The sequence below is a fragment of the Perognathus longimembris genome, chromosome 15 (genome assembly GCF_023159225.1).
Source record: "Perognathus longimembris pacificus isolate PPM17 chromosome 15, ASM2315922v1, whole genome shotgun sequence".
In the NCBI taxonomy this organism is placed as follows: domain Eukaryota; kingdom Metazoa; phylum Chordata; class Mammalia; order Rodentia; family Heteromyidae; genus Perognathus; species Perognathus longimembris.
This window is the reverse complement of record NC_063175.1, coordinates 12,022,394-12,039,742: the sequence shown is the minus strand read 5'-3', so window position 1 is coordinate 12,039,742 and position 17,349 is coordinate 12,022,394. Positions and strand designations below refer to the sequence as shown.

Here is a 17,349-nt window from a genome sequence, read left to right as displayed (position 1 = left end):
GTGTTGGCATGGGTTATTTTGGAGAACGACAAGGTACTTATAATTTTTTTTCTTTTTTTCTTTTTTTTTTTTTTTTTGGCTAGTCCTGGGGCTTGAACACAGGGCCTGAGCATTGTCCCTGGCTTCTTTTTTGCTCAAGGCTAGCACTCTGCCTCTTGAGCCACAGCACCACATCTGGCCATTTTCTACATATGTGGTGCTAGGGAACCGAACCCAGGGCTTCATGTATCCAAGGAGAGCACTCTTGCCACTAGGCCATATTCCCAGCCCTATAAATTCTTTTTTTAAATGTAATTTCATTGTTATTAAAGTGTCATACAGAGGAGTTACCATTTTATAAGTTGGGTAATGAGTGCATTTCCTTTTTGGACAATATCTCCTCTTCCTTTGCTTTACCCATTTCTCCCTCCTGTCCATGCCCACAAGTTAGATATTTCCATTTTCTACAGTGTCTGCTGAATACCATGAATCTAAGTGCAATTTGGAATTTTCTTCAACTATCAATGTAAGCAGAAAACCACTTGTGTTAGCAGTACCTGTAACTTTGTTACCAATAGAAATGTAGCTCACACCTGTAATGCTAGCTACTCAGGAGACTGGATCTCTGAGGATCACTGTTCAAAGTCAGCTTGAGCAGAAAAGCCCATGAGACTCTTATCTCCAACCAACAACCAAAAAAAAAAAAAGAACTCGGCAGTGGAGCTGTAGCACAAATGGTAGACTACAAACCTTGAATGGCCCAGTACCAGTGAGTTAGCATGCTTATATATCTCCCACAAAATCACTTTGTTTCAAAACCACTGTGGTTATTGTAGCCATGACTTCTTGTAGTTGACCTTTTTAGAACTTATATACAATAAGAATATGTTGACATTTATTTTTAGTTTATGCATTTAAAAGCATTTACTGTACTAGAGGCCTGGCTTAAGTGGTAAGGCACATGTCTAGCAAGCAAAAGTGCTGAAAACATTGTGATAAAAGTTTTATAGGGTTTACTAAACTGTCAGATGAATCTGGCACTGGAAAGCCTAAGAATCTATGCTCCCAACTTGTGCTCCTCTGTGTTGTGTTGCAGACCTGCATTGCAAGCCTGCAATGATGTCACTATATTCTTGTGCCTTTGGCTCATTGTCTTTACTAATTACCATAAATTCTGACCTCATAAATGAGAAGGAACAAAATACTTAATGTTTCTATAGGAGTTCTATTGTGTGTGTACATGTATGTGCACGAGTTCATGCCCATATGTGCCTGTGTGGCGGTCCTGGGCTTGAAATCAGGGTAGGGCACTGTCTTGGAGCTTTTTCACTCAAGGCAAGGGCTCTACTACTTGAGCCACAGCTCTACTTCTGGCTTTTGGGTGATTAATTGGAGATGAGCTTCATGGACTAATGCCTGGGCTGACTCTGATCTGAGTAGCTAGGCCTCCTGGCTCAGAGAGATCTGTGGGCTATGAGTTAAATAGAAGAGTGTTAAATAGAAGAGAGTTAAATAGAGAGTTAAATAGAAGAGTTCATTGGATAGATATCTTCTTGTACCATTTTGAGTATAGTGGTATCAGCATTTGTACTTGAAATTACTTCAGACCTTGTTTTTTTTTGGGGGGGGGGGCCAGTCCTGGGTCTTGGACTCAGGACCTGAGCACTGTCCTTGGCTTCTTTTTGCTCAAGGCTAGCACTCTGCCACTTGAGCCACAGCGCCACTTCTGGCCATTTTCTACATATGTGGTGCTGGGGAATTGAACTCAGGGCCTCATGTATACGAGTCAAGCACTCTTGCCACTTAGGCCATATTCCCAGCCCCCTGCAGACCTTGTTTTCAACAGTTCACTTGGAAGAACCCCTAAAGAGATTAGAGATCCTAAGGTTTGAAATGCATGTCTCTGTAGATTAGCAATAGGTATTCTTTTTTTTTTTTTTGCTAGTCCTGGGCTTAGACTCAGGGCCTGAGCACTGTCCCTGGCTTCTTTTTTTGCTCAAGGCTAGCACTCTGCCACTTGAACCACAGCGCCACTTCTGGCCATTTTCTATATATGTGGTGCTGGGGAATTGAACCCAGGGCTTCATGTATACAAGACAAGCACTCTTGCCACTAGGCCATATTCCTAGCTCCTAGAAATAGGTATTCTTATAGCTGGTTGTAACAATGCACTCCTGTCATTTCAGTGCAAAAGCAGGAGGTTTGAGAAGTTGAGCCCAGCCTGGGATACATGAATGAGATTATTTTGAGAAGCTATTTTTTTCTGAGATAGGGTATGAAATGTAACCCAGGTTAGACTGAAACAGTATAGCCCTAGCTGGTCTCAAACTCATGATTCTCCTGTCTTGGCTTCTCAAGCCATAGGAAGTTTTTGGTAATGGTGTCTTGTTTCTTTTTCAGTAGTGGGATTCAAACTCAGGGTCTCCAGCTTGCTTGATTTTAGTTGGCATGCTACCACTTGCGCCTTTGTGGACTTTTCAGCTTGGACTGGCTTCAAACCACAGTCCTCCAGGTTTCAGCCTCCTGAGTATCTAGGATTATAGCTTGAGTCACTGGTGCCAGCTTACATGTAGATTTTTTTTTTTGGCCTGTCGGGCTTGAACTCAGGGCCTGAGCACTGTCCCTGGCTTCTTGTTGCTCAAGGGTAGCACTCTGCCAACTTGAGCCACAGTGCCATTTCTGGCCTTTTCTATATATGTGGTACTGAGGAATTGAACCTTGGGCTTCATGTATAAGAGGCAAGCACTCTACCACTAGGCCATATTCCCAGCTCCTAGATTTTTTAAAATTGCAAAATATAATCTAAAATCTGTCAAGCAAAACTCACCATTAATAACCTCTAACTTGTCTTTCACCAGTACAACTCATATTGTTATGGTTTATAAAATGTGAAATGGATTTATACTTGAAAACTTAGCCAACTAAGAAATAAATTTACATGTGAAAAGGTATATAAGACTCAGTATAGGCTGGGAATATGGCCTAGTGGTAAAGTGTTGGCCTTGGATACATGAAACCCTGGGTTTGATTCCTCAGCACCACATATATAGAAAAAAAGCCGGAAGTGGAGTTGTGGCTCAAGAGGTAGAGTGCTAGCCTTGAGCAAAAAGAAGCCAGAGACAGTGCTCAGGCCCTGAGTCCACGCCCCAGGACTGGCAACAAAAACAAAACAAATAAAAACAAAAGACTCAGTATAAACAATAGGTTTTCAGTTAGACAAGGCAAAAAAGAAAGGAAGAATTTTGCTTAGGGTGTAGCTCAGTGGTAGAGTTCTTGCCTAGTATGCGTGAGGTCTTGGGTTTATAAAAATCATCTGGGGTGAGGCTTAAATAGTGCCCACCTTGGCAAGAAGGAATTGTCTACTTCAGTCAAGACTTGCTACCACTCAAGAAGCTTGCTTTGTGTTCTGGGAGTCACTGCTGCCTGGGCACCTTCAGCTTATGGTCCCAGAAGCAATGAGCATCCAAGCTTAAGGGTGTCCCCTGACTACACAGGAAAGTGGGGAGGACAAGCAGGCCACTGATTTCAGGCTTGTAAGGGAGAAATTGAGGGACTTGGGACTCTGCCTGCTGGTCTCAGCATTTTGAGCATTTTGAGGAGTCTACAAAGAACTGCACTCAGCTCTCAGTCCTGCTTAGTTACGACCCCTAGGCAGTTGGGGTCAAAGGCTGACCACTCTACCAGCTATAGTCGCAGAGCTGTTTTCTCAGTGATCCTCAGACACTGTTACTGTCTCCTCACCAGGTGGTATCGCCAACCCTGGAGCCTGTTTAAACTCCTCAGCTGGCCTCTCTCCACAGCCCCTTTGAAGCTGTCTCCTAGACACTATGGCATGGTGTCCCCAGTTTCCTGAGCCATAATTGTTCCTTGTTTTCATGTCTCCAGAGTATCTAGGTCTCAAACAATAAGCCCACTCTCAAGATGGTGCTCTACAGTAGCACTCGTATAGGGGGAGTGGCAAAAATGTCTTTCTTCAGTCCTAGTCTGCCATACAAGAATAGATACTATCACAGCAAATTCTTGTTCTGCAGAAAGTGTGGGCTTACACTGTGGCTAGATCTGCCTGTCCGTCAGTTCTCCTCCCCTCTTTTGCAGCACTAGGGTTGAACTCAGGGCTATGTACTTGTTAGGCAGGAACTCTTGTATCTTGAACCACATCCCCAGCCCTCTTTGTCACCTCTGTACTTTTAAGCTCTCTTACTCCTCTTTTCCTACTTTCTTCTGCTTGTAAGCCTCTCCTTTGTTAGTATGACTTCTCATTATCCTAATCCCAGAGAGAAAATATCAAATCTACTATCTACACTATCTTTCTCTTCCTTCCTTGGATGATATATTTATTTGGTATTTTCCTCTACTGTTTGTTTTTTCTTTTTGTGTTAATACTAGGGTTTGAACTCATAGCCTGAGCTCTGTCCCTTAGCCCGTCCCTCCCCCCCCCCTTTTTTTTTTGCCAGTCCTGGGGCTTGTACTCAGGCCTGGGTGCTGTCCTTGAGTTTCTTTTGCTCAAGGCTAGCACTTGAGCCTCAGCACCACTGCCAGCGTTTTCTGTTTATGTAGTACCAAGGAATTGAACCTGGTGCTTCATGCATGCTACACAAACACTCTACCACTAAACCCCATTCTTGGCCCCTGTCTTTTAGTTTTGTGTATGTGCTTTGCATATGTGTTCATGCGTGTGCCCATCCTGGGGTTTGAGCTCAGGGCCTGAATTCTGTCCCTGAGCTTTTTTGCTCAAGTCTAGTGCTTCTAACATTTGAGCCATAGCTCTACTTCTGGCTTTTCTGTATATGTGGTGCTGAGGAATTGAACCCAGGGCTTGCTTCATGTATTCTAGGCAACCAATCTACCACTAGGCCACATTCCCAGCCCCCAGATAGATATTTTTATCAAAGTATAAAATATAGGGCTGGGGATATGGCCTAGTGGCAAGAGCGCTTGACTCATATACATGAAGCCCTGGGTTCAATTCCCCAGCACCACATATATAGAAAATGGCCAGAAGTGGCGCTGTGGCTCAAGTGGCAGAGTGCTAGCCTTGAGCAAAAGAAAGCCAGGGACAGTGCTCAGGCCCTGAGTCCAAGCCCCAGGAATGGCCAAAAAAAAAAAAAAAAGTATAAAATATATAGTTTAAATGGAACTTAAGCACCTTATAGTGAAACATACTAATCTATTCTGTGCTATTTCCTACCACCTTTCCCCAAACACATTGAAAAAATGCATCAACTTTTTTTTCTAAAAGTAATACTTACCTGTTATATTTTAGAGTTTTGTATAGTACTAAAAAAAACCAACAACCTGCCTAACCTACAAACCTTGATTCTTTTGTGTGCACCAAGATGATATAGGCAATGAGAATAAATTGCTCAAATAGAGTTAAGTGTGTAACTGCATACCACATTTCATTTCTTTGAGGAAAATACTGAGAGATGTTACTGGTTTTTTGGAAGAATTTCCATAGCAGCCAAACCAATTCTCATCAACAGTGTTAAAATTTCCATTTACCACATCTTCACTTGTACTGTTCCTTTGGAGAGCTGCTATCTTAAAAAGAAAAAAAAAACCATGATTTTTTTTACTTTAGGTAAAGGGATCTAAACTTTTTTTTTTTTTTGGCCAGTCCTGGGCCTTGGACTCAGGGCCTGAGCACTGTCCCTGGCTTCTTCCTGCTCAAGGCTAGCACTCTGCCACTTGAGCCACAGTGCCACTTCTGGCCGTTTTCTGTGTATGTGGTGCTGGGGAATCGAACCTAGGGCCTCGTGTATCCGAGGCAGGCACTCTTGCCATTAGGCTATATCCCCAGCCCCGGATCCAAACATTTTTAAAACATAGAGACTAGTAACTAAAATATTGGTATTTGGGGGAGTACAAAACAAAAGAGCAACAAGATCTAAACTCATTTTTCATGTGTTCTAAAAGAATTAAAATTCTTTATAGGTTGTTAATTTTTCTTAGAATAAGAATAATGCATTTTTCTTGTAGGTAGATTATCCTTGAATGATCAGGGAGGTACTGATACTGGAAATTTTCAGATAGGTGTGTACACATTTTTGTGGTTCAATTCTGGGGCTTGAACTTGGCCTGGGCACTGTCCTGAGGTTTTTTTTTTACTCAAGGTTGGCACTCTACTGCTTGAATCACACTTCCACATCCAGTTTTTTGGTGCTTAATTGGAGATTAGAGCCTCACAGATTTCCTGCTGGGGCTGGCTTTAAACCTCAATCCTCACGTCTCAGCCTCTTGAGTAGCTAGGATTCACAGGTGTGAGCCACCAGCACCCAGCATTTATGTGTGTATATGGGTTGTTTTTTTTTAAGGGGGGGGAGGGTCTGTTGTGGGGCTTGAACTCAGGGCCTGGCTGCTGTCCTTGAGCTTTTCTAGAGCTGAAGGCTAGCTCTATCGCTCCGGTTTTCTGATTAATTGGAGATAAAAGTCTCGTGGACTTCCTGCCCAGGCTGGCTTCAAACTTCAATAATCAGATCTAGGCCTTCTTAGTAGCTAGGATTATAGGCGTGAGCCACTGGTGCCTGGCTGATTTATGGTTCTTCGTATGCAATTTGACCATCACTATGCATTTCATGTTTGATAAATCGTTAGATCCAATGGCTATCTTTCTACTTTCACTGGGAGGGAATTCAGAAGGGGTGGAAATGCTGCTGGAGCCGGGACCCAGTTAGGTACACAGTCCCAGTCTCTCTCGGGGTGTTTTTTTTTGTTCTGTCTTCCCCCCCCCATTCACTTAACTCAGTTTAACAGTTGAAAAGAATGCTGTGCAAGTTTTTGAATCTCAGAGATTGCTTATGTAACCCAGGAAGCTAGATTAGTTATAAAGAGTATTAGCTTCAATAACTCAGCATTTTGGATTTGAATATTTCCATGTAAATTTATAACCTCAAATTAGTTTACCCTTGAAATGATTTTTTGAGGGGTGTCCTGGGCTTGAACTGAGGACCTCTGGAACCTGTTCAGCTTTCTTTCTCCTCTCTATCTGAGCCTCTAGTATTTTGCTGGTTGATTGGAGATGGAGTCTCACAGACTTCAACAACCTTCCTGGCTTTGAATTGCATTCTTTCAGCTTGGCCTCTTTAGTAGCTAGAATTACAGGTGTGAGCCACTGAAACCCCGCTATGAATTTTTATAGTGATTTTTTTTTTTTTTAGATACCTGCCTCTTTCACATTGACAAGCTGGCCACTGGTTAGTTACTTTAGGACATAATACTGGCTTTGTTTTACATGTTGATGGGGAACATCAACATGTAGGAAACTATACCATTTCTAAGCTCTTCTCTTCTGGAGTAGTGAGGGAAATTGAAGCACAACTTATTTTGTCTTAAGACCTGGGACTCACACTTGGTATCTGATGCTTTTACTCACGGGCTGGCACTTTATCACCTGAGCCACCCCTCTAACCCTGTGAAGCACAACTTTTGACTCTCCGGATTTGTTAGTGTCATTCCTGGGTGCTACTAGAAAAGGAAACATTTCAGAAATACGTAAAAAGTGGTTCTTGTCCTTGCTCTCATTTTAAGAAAAGTAGAGTTAGTTTCTTTTTTTGCTGGTCCTGGGGCTTGAACTGAGGGCCTGGGCTCTGTCTTTGATCCTCTTTGTGCTCAAGGATAGCACTCTACCACTTGAGCCACAGTGCCACTTTTTGCTTTTTTTTGAGTAGTTTATTGGAGATGAGAATCTCAGGGACTTTCCTGCCTGGGCTGCCTTTGAACTGCAATCCTCAGATCTCAGCCTCCTGGTAGCTAGGATTACAAGCACCTGGCTTAAGAGTTACTTTCTTACCATCCTTTTTATTTAGAGATGGGCTCTGACTGTAGTCCAGGCTGGCCTCTAATTCATAATCCTCCTGCCTCTGTTCTCTCTTGTGTTTTACCAGGCCCTACTTCTATGTATGCCCTTTTATGAGGCAAATTGATGGACACGGAATACTTCAACCCCTGCTCCCCACACATTGCTCAGTAGGGACTTGAGTCCTGGGTTTGGGAGCCTGACACTTTTTTCTACTATGTGTAATCAGAATTGTTTTCTGAGTCGGTGTCTCGCTACATTTATGGCCTCACACTCACTATCTTCCTGTTTCAGCCTCCCCAGCAGGGCATTATGGGCTCTCACTACCCTGCTTTGTGCACAAGTGTGCTCTGTGTATAGTTTTAAACTTAACGGGCCAGATTGGCAGGAGGGAGCAGAACAGTGCTGAATCTGTTTCTGGCTTCTTTTTTGGAAATCATTTTAGATACTCATTTCTTTTTATTTACCTTATTTACTTTTCTTTTTTGGTACTGGGCTACGTCTCAGCCCTCTTTATTTACTTTCGAATCTTCTTAAAGTTACTTGACTTCCTTTAGTCTAATTTGGTACTATTGAATAAGGTATTCCTCACTTGATAACTCAAGTCTTAGTCTCTGAAATTTAGAACTGCTTTAATTGGGACAAATCATAGCTGGCAGCTATACTCAAAGTTAAATCACGTCCAGCACGTATTAGCCGTTCCATTCAGGGCTTGATGTATTAAACAGCTCTGCTGTGTCTGTGTGGGTGTTATTCCTTGTATGTAGATATTCTGAGACAAATTTAGTTTTTAGAAGTTCTTTGAAAAAGTTTTAAGGGTTTTTCTTTTTCATGCTTGATGAAAGAAAATTGGTGGAATTAATGCCTGAAGTGATTTTATTTAAGATTTTAAGAATCTAGGTTACTCCCGTCAGCAGAACTGTGATTTGATAATAGCTTCTTATCACATTTAAGTAGAAATTTAAGGAAATAGTAGATTGTAAATATATATAGACATATATATTTTATTTTATTTATTTATTTAGGCCAGTCCTGGGCCTTGGACTCAGGGCCTGAGCACTGTTCCTGGCTTCTTTTTGCTCAAGGCTAGCACTCTGCCACTTGAGCCACAGTGCCACTTCTGGCCATTTTCTATATATGTGGTGCTGGGGAATCGAACCCAGGGCTTCATGTATGCGAGACAAGCACTCTTGCCGCTAGGCCATATTCCCAGCCCTGTAAATATGTTTATCCTACCTAAATTATAGGCAAATAAAATGCCCCATGACAAATACTTTCACTCTTTAAGGTTAAATTTTTACAGGAATTATTGTTCAGATTCTTAGGTTCAGGTGGGACTTTAACTTTTTGGAAAACCAAAAGTGATGTTATAGCTCAAAGTGGTAGAGCACTACTAGCCTTGAGCAAAAAAAAAAAAAAAAAGTGCTCAGGGACAGCTCCCAGGCCCCAAGTTCAAGCACCATGATGTACAAAAAAGAAAAAGATGAGCCCAGTATAGTGGCATAGGTGTTGTAATCCCAGTCCTTGTTACAAGCAGGAGGATCCCAAGTTGGAGGCCAGCCTGGGCCAGCAAGTTCAAGGCTAGCCTTGAGCTACATATAGAAACTTTACAGTTAAGACAAGACACAACAAAGAAGATAATTTTATTTCCTTTATCACTCAAGAAATTACAAGAACATTTGGAGCTCTATGCCAAGAAGCAAGGGTGAAGGCCAAAAAAAACAAATGTTACACAAAAGGGTTTGATGAGGGATTTTTTTTTTTTTTTTTTGGCCAGTCCTGGGCCTTGGACTCAGGGCCTGAGCACTGTCCCTGGCTTCTTCCCGCTCAAGGCTAGCACTCTGCCACTTGAGCCACAGCGCCGCTTCTGGCCGTTTTCTGTATATGTGGTGCTGGGGAATCGAACCTAGAGCCTCGTGTATCCGAGGCAGGCACTCTTGCCACTAGGCTATATCCCCAGCCCACAGGGATTTTTTTTTTTAATTGTGGACATACTATGCAGTCCCCTCTCCTCTCTGGTCAAAGGCTTGAACTCAAAGTCTGGGCATTGCCCCTGAACTTTTGTGCTCATTTGAGCCAGGGCTTCACTTCTGGCTTTGGAGGTAAGAGTCTCACAGACTTTCCTGCCCAGGGTTGGTTTCAAACTGTGATCCTCAGATGTCAGCCTCCTGAGTAGCTAGGATTACAGGCATGACCCACCAGTGCCTGGCTAATCCTGTGCCATTTTTTTATATCCTTCAGATATTTGAATTAGAGCAGCATTTTGGAATCTAAACTTAAAATGCCACCCGCAATTGGAGGACCAGTTGGATATACGCCCCCAGATGGAGGCTGGGGATGGGCAGTAGTCGTTGGAGCATTCATTTCCATCGGCTTCTCATACGCATTTCCCAAATCCATCACTGTCTTCTTCAAAGAAATTGAAGGTATATTTAATGCTACCACCAGTGAAGTGTCATGGATCTCTTCCATCATGTTGGCTGTCATGTATGCTGGAGGTAAGTACTCATTAAGGCTTGCTCTTTTAGTTTAAATAACTTTTCTTTTAATGTATTTATTTAGTGAGATGTTTTAAATGTTACTTCTTGAAGTTTTTGTGTGTTCATTCCTGGTACAAATTGGTTTTTATTCCTGATAACAATGGCAACTCTTACTCCCTTTGTTTGACTATGGAGCAAAAGTGACAGTGTCAAGTGCTGATTTGTGAGCACAACTGCTTTTTCTTGCTCTTAAGAACCTTTAAATACAAAAATAAAGATTTAAGTTTTGATATTGGAAAAATAAAAATAAATCAGACATCCTGAAGAGCATAGTTCAATGTCTTGGGTAAAATCTTTTAATGGTGTTTGTCAGAGATGGAAGAACTGAATGAAACCTGCCCTTGTTCCTTGTGGTATTGTGAATCTAAAAAAGCCTTGATCTGCACTTTAAATTTGTTTAATCAGTATCTCTTACAATACTTGTTTCACCTTGACATCAAATCACAGAAAACATGTAAAATTTAAATCTGCTATAATACTAAGCAACTACATACATATTTGCTTAGGTAGCAAGAATTCTAAAAGTATTTTTGTTGACTGGGTTGACAATGTCTCATTGTCTTATTAGACACTTTCTCTTCTGTTAAATTTTGTTTTGGTGGTGATTTAATGTCTCATATTACACATGCATGTAGCTCTTCAGTAGCCAATATAAATATTCTACATTTCAACTGTGAATAACCTAGCCTTAGGCTGCCATACTGGTAGCAGATTCAGCTAATATGCACTGAGCCCATGTCGTGAATCATAGAGAAAATCCTGACTTTTCTTTGAGAAACTTTTTTTTTTTTTTTTTTTTGGCAGTCTTAGGGCTTGTACTCAGGGCCTGAGCACTGTCCCTGACTTCTTTTTGCTCAAGGCTAGCACTCCACCTTTTGAGCCACAGTGCCCACTTCCAGCTTTTCTGTGTATGTGGTGCTGAGGAATCAAATCCAGGGCAAAAACCTACGTGCTGAAATATATTACTATTTTAAAATAAATTTAAAGAAATCAAAAGAGTCTCTGGAAAGGCAGGACTTTTTGAACTCCAACCTGTTAGGATTTCTAATTAGATTTTGACACTGGTGGCTTGAAAGGTTGGTATAAACATTATCTGGATGTAGCCCAGGTATTTAGTGTGACTACAAACCAGAGAGGATAACATTGAAATTCTAAGTTGCTAAAGTGCTCAAGAGCTCCTTGGATTTTGCATTAAAAGTTAGTTGTAGTAAGTGTACATACCTTCCTTTGGGGAAACAATTCTTTGTCCTCGTGGAGTTAGTGAGATAACACATTTCTAAATTACAATAGTTCTCTAAACTACCCTTTTCTATGTCTAGTGATAGCTAATTAGGGCTATCCTTCATGAAATAAATGAAGGACAAATTGCCTATCATGAGCTTTGTAGAAGAATTTTTACTAAGTGGGTCATTTTCTTTCTGATTGGTTTCTAAGTAATATACCCCTAAGAATTTTTGTCACTTTACAATTTTCCTAGTAGTTTAACTTGTGCATCTAGACTGCACCCTGAACAGTAGTATATTTTGAAGTATGAATGGTTACATTTTTCTTGAGTCATATGCATATTAGTTAGAATGTTGCAAGTAGCTTATTGGGATGGGGGAGAGCTTAAATGTTTTCTTTTCTTTTTTGGGGGGGTGGAGGGACGGTCCTGGGCCTTGGACTCAGGGCCTGAGCACTGTCCCTGGCTTCTTTTTGCTCAAGGCTAGCACTCTGCCACTTGAGCCACAGCGCCATTTCTGGCCATTTTCTGTATACGTGGTGCAGGGGAATCGAACTTAGGGCTTCATGTATGGGAGACAAGCACCCTTGCCACTAGGCCATATCCCCAGCCCCTCTAATTTTCTTTTAAAATAATTAGACCTGTGGGTTTTAGTTCCATAACCAGTTTATATGTGCAATGCATTTTAATGATACTGTTTCTTTTTGTAACTTGGAAGTATACATTTACATATTTCAGTTCTGGACTGTTTCTATATTCATAGTTTGGAATTTCAAATATTTGTAAGTTTATTGCATTAACTTAAACGTTACAGAGTCAACAGTAATAGCATCGATCTTTGTTCTAGCTATAGAAAATCTCATGACTAAGTTATATGAAAAAAATGACATTCTTTCAGTGTCTTTTGATCTTATACAAGCTATAAACTCAGATTTCCAAATTATTTGCAGCCTCATATTTTCATGAAGTGACTGTAATAGTCTGTTGGCACCTGGCAGGAGCTTGTTTTTCATTAGGGTAGTACCTAGTTGCTGCTTCACACAGCAGGAGAGAAAAGAGGAGAAAGCTCCCTTGAGCCTCTTTTATGAGGATACCGATTCCCGCCCGAGGCAGGGGCTCTCTTAATAGTTTTCTTTGGGGGCAAGGTTGAACATACAGAAGTAGTAAGTGTGTGTGTGCGTGTGCGTGTGTGTGTGTTTGTGTTGGGATTTGAACCTAGAATTAATCCTAAAGCTTGCCCATGTAGGCAAGCACTCAATTACTGAATTATATCTCCAGCACTCAGTATATTCATTCTGAGTAGTTTTTTTTCAGTGTTTACGAGAATAAAGTATGTCAACATATGATCGTTACTCTATTCCAAATATGTGCATTTTGTATGTTTTAAAGGATAGACTTACTTTGTTGTAGGGAGGTAGGTATAGAAATAGAGGAAGGCCAGAATGTGTAGTGGTAATGCAAGAGGAATGTCTTGTGCTTTATAACTTGGTTCTAAAAATATGAAGTATGTGTACTGGTGGAAAATAAGTTGGAAGTGAACATAGCTTTTACTAGGTTTGTGACTTGCCAAATTCAACCATCCATTTTTCCTTGTATATTTTTCCTCAAGCAGCGAACCTTGACAAATTTGTGATCATCTGCCTTACCCAAGCAGGCAGATTTGATTACAAAGTATCATTTCTACAAGATCATATCCATAAGCTGTGAAACATTTTTATAAATATGAATGAGTGAAATACATTTACTGTAACTCATTTTACAACCAGCCAAATATATTAGTTTTTTTTTTTTTCTTGCATCTAAGACAAGTAATCTGTCAAAACCATGAGAAGGGGGCTGGGGATATGGCCTAGTGGCAAGAGTGCCTGCCTCATACATGAGGCCCTGGGTTCGATTCCCCAGCACCACATATACAGAAAATGGCCAGAAGTGGCGCTGTGGCTCAAGTGGCAGAGTGCTAGCCTTGAGCAAAAAAGAAGCCAGGGACAGTGCTCAGGCCCTGAGTCCAAGCCCCAGGACTGGCCCCCCCAAAAAAAAAAACAAACAAAAAACAAACCATGAGAAGGTTAGAGAGAGACACATTTCACACAGTGGCACAGACACTAAATGAGCATGCTTAAAGACCACATAAGGATCGATATTGTTTATGTTAGAGTTTTATTACAGACCTAGGGACATAGCTCCATTGTAGAACACTTTACCTAAGCAGTTTTTGTAGCAGAAAATTGATCTATAAAATGTATAAAATCTTTTCCTGGCTCTAGGTACTATTGTTGGTTTTGTTCTATTGCAGGTTTGCATCTAGCTGAGGAAATTTAATCTGGTTCCTTGGATAACCTAATATTTCATTTCCTATCCTTAAGTTAGACCCAAATTTGTATTGACTATTATCTGACCTAACCTTTTGCAAGCGTTTTTTTTTTTCACAGTAATTCTTATTAAAAAGTATTCATACATTTAATTTTAGCTGTACATCTGTCCAGAAACTAAAACAGACAAATATGTTGGTTTATACCTATAATCCCAGCTACTTGGGAGACTTTGGTAGAGAATTGGAATATTAGATAGGTGAAATGCCCTGTGAATATCCTGTTGCCATGTTGTCTTACCTTAAAAGAGAATATAATATTCTGTTCAGTATTTGTAGATTTAGAGCATGTACGTTTAAGGTTGAAACACCACAATTAACTGTACATAAAGCAGTGTTTTTGGAAAACCTTTTGCTGGGTGCTGGTGTCTCATGCCAGTGACCCAAGCTACTTAAGATGCTGAGATCTGAGGATCAAAGTGCAAAGCCAGCTCGGGCAAGAAACTATGGGACACATATCTCCATTTAACCACAGAAAACCCTAAGTGGGTACTGTGGCTCAAAGTGGTAGAGTGCTAGCCTTGAGCAAAAGAGCTCAGGGACAGCACCCAGGCCCTGAGTTCAAGTGCTACAACCCACCAAAAAAAACTCCACGTTTTTGCTATTTCCTTTTTATTAAGGTTCCTTTATGTTGCTAAATTGTTCACTCTCTCCTAGGTCCTGTCAGCAGTGTCCTGGTGAATAAATATGGCAGCCGCCCAGTCATGATTGCTGGTGGCTGCTTGTCGGGTTGTGGCTTGATTGCTGCTTCTTTCTGTAACACTGTACAAGAGCTTTACTTGTGTATTGGAGTTATTGGAGGTGAGTTGTTACTGATTCATATTGACGCATTCACTTTATTGCTGTCTGTTTGGATTCACCTGCATTAAGCTTTCAGGGATTTTCCTTACAGAATGATATAACAATCATTTGAAGAGCTGTTGTCAAACAGAACTACTAGAAAGGCAAACTTCGAAGGAAATGACTCTCATATAGTAAATAGCATTTTATTGTTTAATAAGTTGAAAGAAAAGTTGATTGTATCCTTTGTCTGAAGAATAGACATTGGCAGGGGATGTGGCTCCTACCCAAGTTCAAAACCCAACACCTCCCTCAGGTGCCATGTTCCTCTTCCCTTCCCTTTCCCCTCCCCTCCCCTCCCTCCTCTTCTCTTCCCCCACCTTAGACAGTGCTGGTAGACAAATTTTGTGCAGCAGCTTGTTGAAGGGTGGTCATTGGTTATCTTCTTTCTTCTTACCTTTTCCTCCCAAGAATAAAAGTAGGAATAGAACAGTATATTAAACAAAACACAGGATTTTACCTCTTCTCATTAAAACTTTTGAGGAACAAAGGATATTATTGATAATCCTCTCTGCTCCTTGTTTTTAATTGGTTTTGGAGCTTGAGCTCTGGGCCTAGGCACTGCCCCAGAGCTTCTTTTGCTCAAGGCTAGCCCTATACCACTTGAGCCATAGGGCCAGGGCCACTTCCAGCTTTTACTGAGTAGTTTATTAGAGATAAGAGTCTCATGGACTTTCCTGCCCCGGCTGGCTTTGAACTGTAATCCTCAGATCTCAGCCTCCTGAGTAGCTAGGATTACACATGTGAGCCACTAGCGCTTGACTCCTGCTCTTTGTTTTTAGTCACCAAATAAAGGTGGTGGACAGCTGATGAGTAAAATGACTGAAGATAACTCATTGTTTCATAGTCTCAAGAATACCACTGTTTACATTCTGATGTATGCTACCATTTTAGAATTAATGGATTATGTACATCTTTCCATGTCATTGAATATTCTGATGCATAACAGATGTTATGTTCATTGATACAATAATTTCATTTGATTAATCTCTGATAATTGTTGGCTACTTAGGTTTCTTAAAGGGAACTACTATGTTTTTGTTTCCTTTTGGTTTGTGCTTGGAATGGAACACAGCCCAGGGTCTTAACTTGGAAAGCCCTGTAACTCTGAGCTACATCCCTTAGCTTTTATGTTTTATTTTTTAATTTGTTGTTGCTTTGTGACAGTCTTGGGGCTTGAACTCAGAGCCTAAGCACAAGCACTGTCACTGAGCTTTGTGCTCAAGACTAGTCCTCTACCACTTCAATTCACAGTTCTACTTTTTTTGGGGGGGGGGGTGTCGTTTAATTGGAGGTAAGAGTCTCATAAGACTTTGCTACCTGGGCTGGCTTTGCACTGCAGTCCTCAGATCTCAGCCTTCTTGAGTAGCAAGGATTACAGGCATGAGCCCCTGGTACCAGCTTCTTGTGTGTGGATGTTTAAATAAGTGATACTAAGTTGTCCTCCAAAAAAAGTGGTATTCATTTGTTACTCCTCTTGTAATATATGGGAGGATATCCTTGCCAACAAAAGAGGTTGAGTTTTGTTGTTTAATCATTGCCAACTGAACGGATGACCAATAACATCTACTTTAAAAAAATTGCTCTTTGAATATTGGGAAGGTAAATAGTTTTTGCTGTTATCGGTAGTCTCAGTATGTAGCACAGGCTGGCCTTGATCTGGCCATACTTCTTCCTCAACTTCCTGAGCTCTAGAATTAAAGACATGTACATGTGCCACCTTGCTGGATAAATGCATTTTCAAGCAGTGGTCAGAAAGAACATCTAAGAAGCGTTTTTGTATATTTATTACTTACACTATTTATGGAGTAATTAAATTAACTTTTTTCCTTTAATCTAGAATGCTATTGTATCTTATCTTAAATAATTGTGTATATCTTAATAGTTGTATACGTTCTCAGCTGTTCTTGCATTCCCTGGCCATTTTTACCCATCCCTGAGGCAAGGCCACACTGTTGTAATAACAGCTTTTATAAAGCTGTTTAAATATCTGATGTGGTTGGTCCCATCATTCCATCTACCATCAAAACTTCAGAAACTCGCATGTTTGAAAGTCACTTTACTTCATAGAAATCACTGACATTTTCAGTAGAAGTGGATTAAATTAATTCATTCATTTGGGAAGACCTGACATCTTGACAATTTTGGGTCTTAACTTGACCCAAATTTAACATTTGTTTTTTAATTCTCTGACCTCAGAAAAATTTCACAATTTGAGCCTGATAAATAATAGTTTGGTGGGGCTGGGGATATGGCCTAGTGGCAAGAGAGCTTGCCTCGTATACATGAGGCCCTGGGTTCGATTCCCCAGCACCACATATACAGAAAATGGCCAGAAGGGGCGCTGTGGCTCAAGTGGCAGAGTGCTAGCCTTGAGCAAAAAGAAGCCAGGGACAGTGCTCAGGCCCTGAGTCCAAGCCCCAAGACTGGCCAAAAAAATAAAAATAATAATAATAGTTTGGTGAAATGGGTCAGTTTGTTGCAAATCTGTTTGTTTACATATATTTGTTAAATGTCTACTTAACTGGTAAGTTATCTACTTAGCAATGTTGCATTGTTAAAACATTTTGTTGGGCTGGGAATATGGCCTAGTGGCAAGAGAGCT

General features: G+C 40.8%; 1 protein-coding gene across 2 annotated transcripts in view; it reads left to right on the top strand.

Annotated features, from left to right (window-relative positions):
• LOC125363802 (monocarboxylate transporter 1) overlaps positions 1-17,349 on the top strand; it is a 28,804-nt gene that overhangs the window by 5,988 nt on the left and 5,467 nt on the right. The window contains exons 1-3 of one of the 2 annotated variants that reach the window (XM_048363070.1): positions 5,959-6,008; positions 10,016-10,272; positions 14,562-14,705. In XM_048363070.1, the coding sequence (XP_048219027.1) occupies positions 10,056-10,272; positions 14,562-14,705 (361 nt within the window). In that variant the 5' untranslated portion in view covers positions 5,959-6,008; positions 10,016-10,055. Of the gene's footprint in view, positions 1-5,958; positions 6,009-10,015; positions 10,273-14,561; positions 14,706-17,349 lie in introns of those variants that run through there. The other variant, XM_048363069.1, reaches the window with a different exon arrangement.